At 39.1% G+C, this 1,247-nt stretch overlaps 1 protein-coding gene across 1 annotated transcript in view; it reads right to left on the reverse strand.

The window, feature by feature from the left end:
* Nucleotides 1-316: 316 nt before the first annotated feature.
* The window catches only part of LOC107104409 (4-aminobutyrate aminotransferase, mitochondrial-like), a 16,938-nt gene continuing 16,007 nt past the window's right edge, over nucleotides 317-1,247 (reverse strand). Inside the window, exon 4 of the mRNA XM_015404405.1 lies at nucleotides 317-408. Within this exon, the coding sequence (XP_015259891.1) occupies nucleotides 341-408 (68 nt within the window). The 3' untranslated portion in view covers nucleotides 317-340. The remainder of the gene's footprint in view (nucleotides 409-1,247) is intronic.

Raw genomic sequence — 1,247 nt, forward strand, 5'->3', positions numbered from 1 at the left:
AATAACGTAAAATCAAGGGCCCAATGTAAAAAACGGTGTTCCCCTTTGAGGAGAACTAATACCTGCATCAGTCAATGAAGCTAAAATAAACCTTTAAATGAATTTAAATCCCTATGACAGACTGTGGTTCTTAAATCCAGCAGCAAAGGACTCGCTGAACTGAGGGGAAAGATAATTAACACCTTTTCTTGGTTAGAATCTGAGTTTCCACAAAAAAAATGCACACATAATTTCTTCACTGTGTTAATTTTCTAGAACTTCGATGGATTTCTCTGATGGTTTTAAGCTTTCAGCCTCTCCATCCCCAGAGGATGCCCTGCTTTCTGGGCAATACGTCAACTTATTCATGTGGACGTACCAGATTGTTGGGGTTGGCCATCAGCTTGAGCAGAGCAGGATGGTTGTAGCCTGAGGGAGGAGAGAATTGGATGAATTTTAAAAACAAAACACACACAGTCCTTTCATCTCTCAGCAACAAACAAGATCCCTCTACCTCAGATCAACTCTTAGAAGTATTTATAACCCAGCTTGTGTTGGGAAAGATGCTCCGTTAGAGACGTGAATGTGATAGAGAGAAGCTGCTGAAAGATTGCAGCATATCTGAAAGAAGCAGGGTCTGATGTCTGCAGACGGACAGGATCTGCCTGCAGCTGATTACAAACGCCTCATCTTTGTGAAACTGCAGAAATCCTCAGAGCAAAGGGATCTCATCTCACTGCAGCTCAGTTTAGCTGTGGCTCTAAATAAAGGTTTGAAACAAAGACCACGACTTCCTGATCATTTCTGTCAGTCTGGAGAGAAACGATTAGCAGAAACCAAAGCTGCTCCATCACTGAGTATAAGTGGTGTCTGCATCTACAGGAGGAGCCATCAGTCTGCACTACAGAAAATAACCTGCAGTTGTCATAGCAACCATTGACATCTAAATGACTCAACACTCAGGTAGTGAACTCTACACTGCAAAAAAGGAAATCTAAATAACTATTTTTTTCTTAAAATAGGTGCTTTTGTTCTTGAATTGAGAAGGAAAGTGAGACACTTTGATAATGGAACAAGACGATTCACATTTAAAATAAGAAAAAACTATTGCATAAACGTATTGTAAGTGCATGTGATCTAATTCATGGTTTATACAGGAATGATTAACTCAAATTTAATGCTTTTTAATGCTGTTTTTATGGAAGTAAATCTGTGTCGCTGGGATTTGAATTAAAAATGCCACTGAAATTTAAATGTTGTATGTTTGT

This window comes from Cyprinodon variegatus, unplaced genomic scaffold (assembly GCF_000732505.1).
Source record: "Cyprinodon variegatus isolate N-32 unplaced genomic scaffold, C_variegatus-1.0 Scaffold1728, whole genome shotgun sequence".
Lineage (NCBI taxonomy): Eukaryota > Metazoa > Chordata > Actinopteri > Cyprinodontiformes > Cyprinodontidae > Cyprinodon > Cyprinodon variegatus.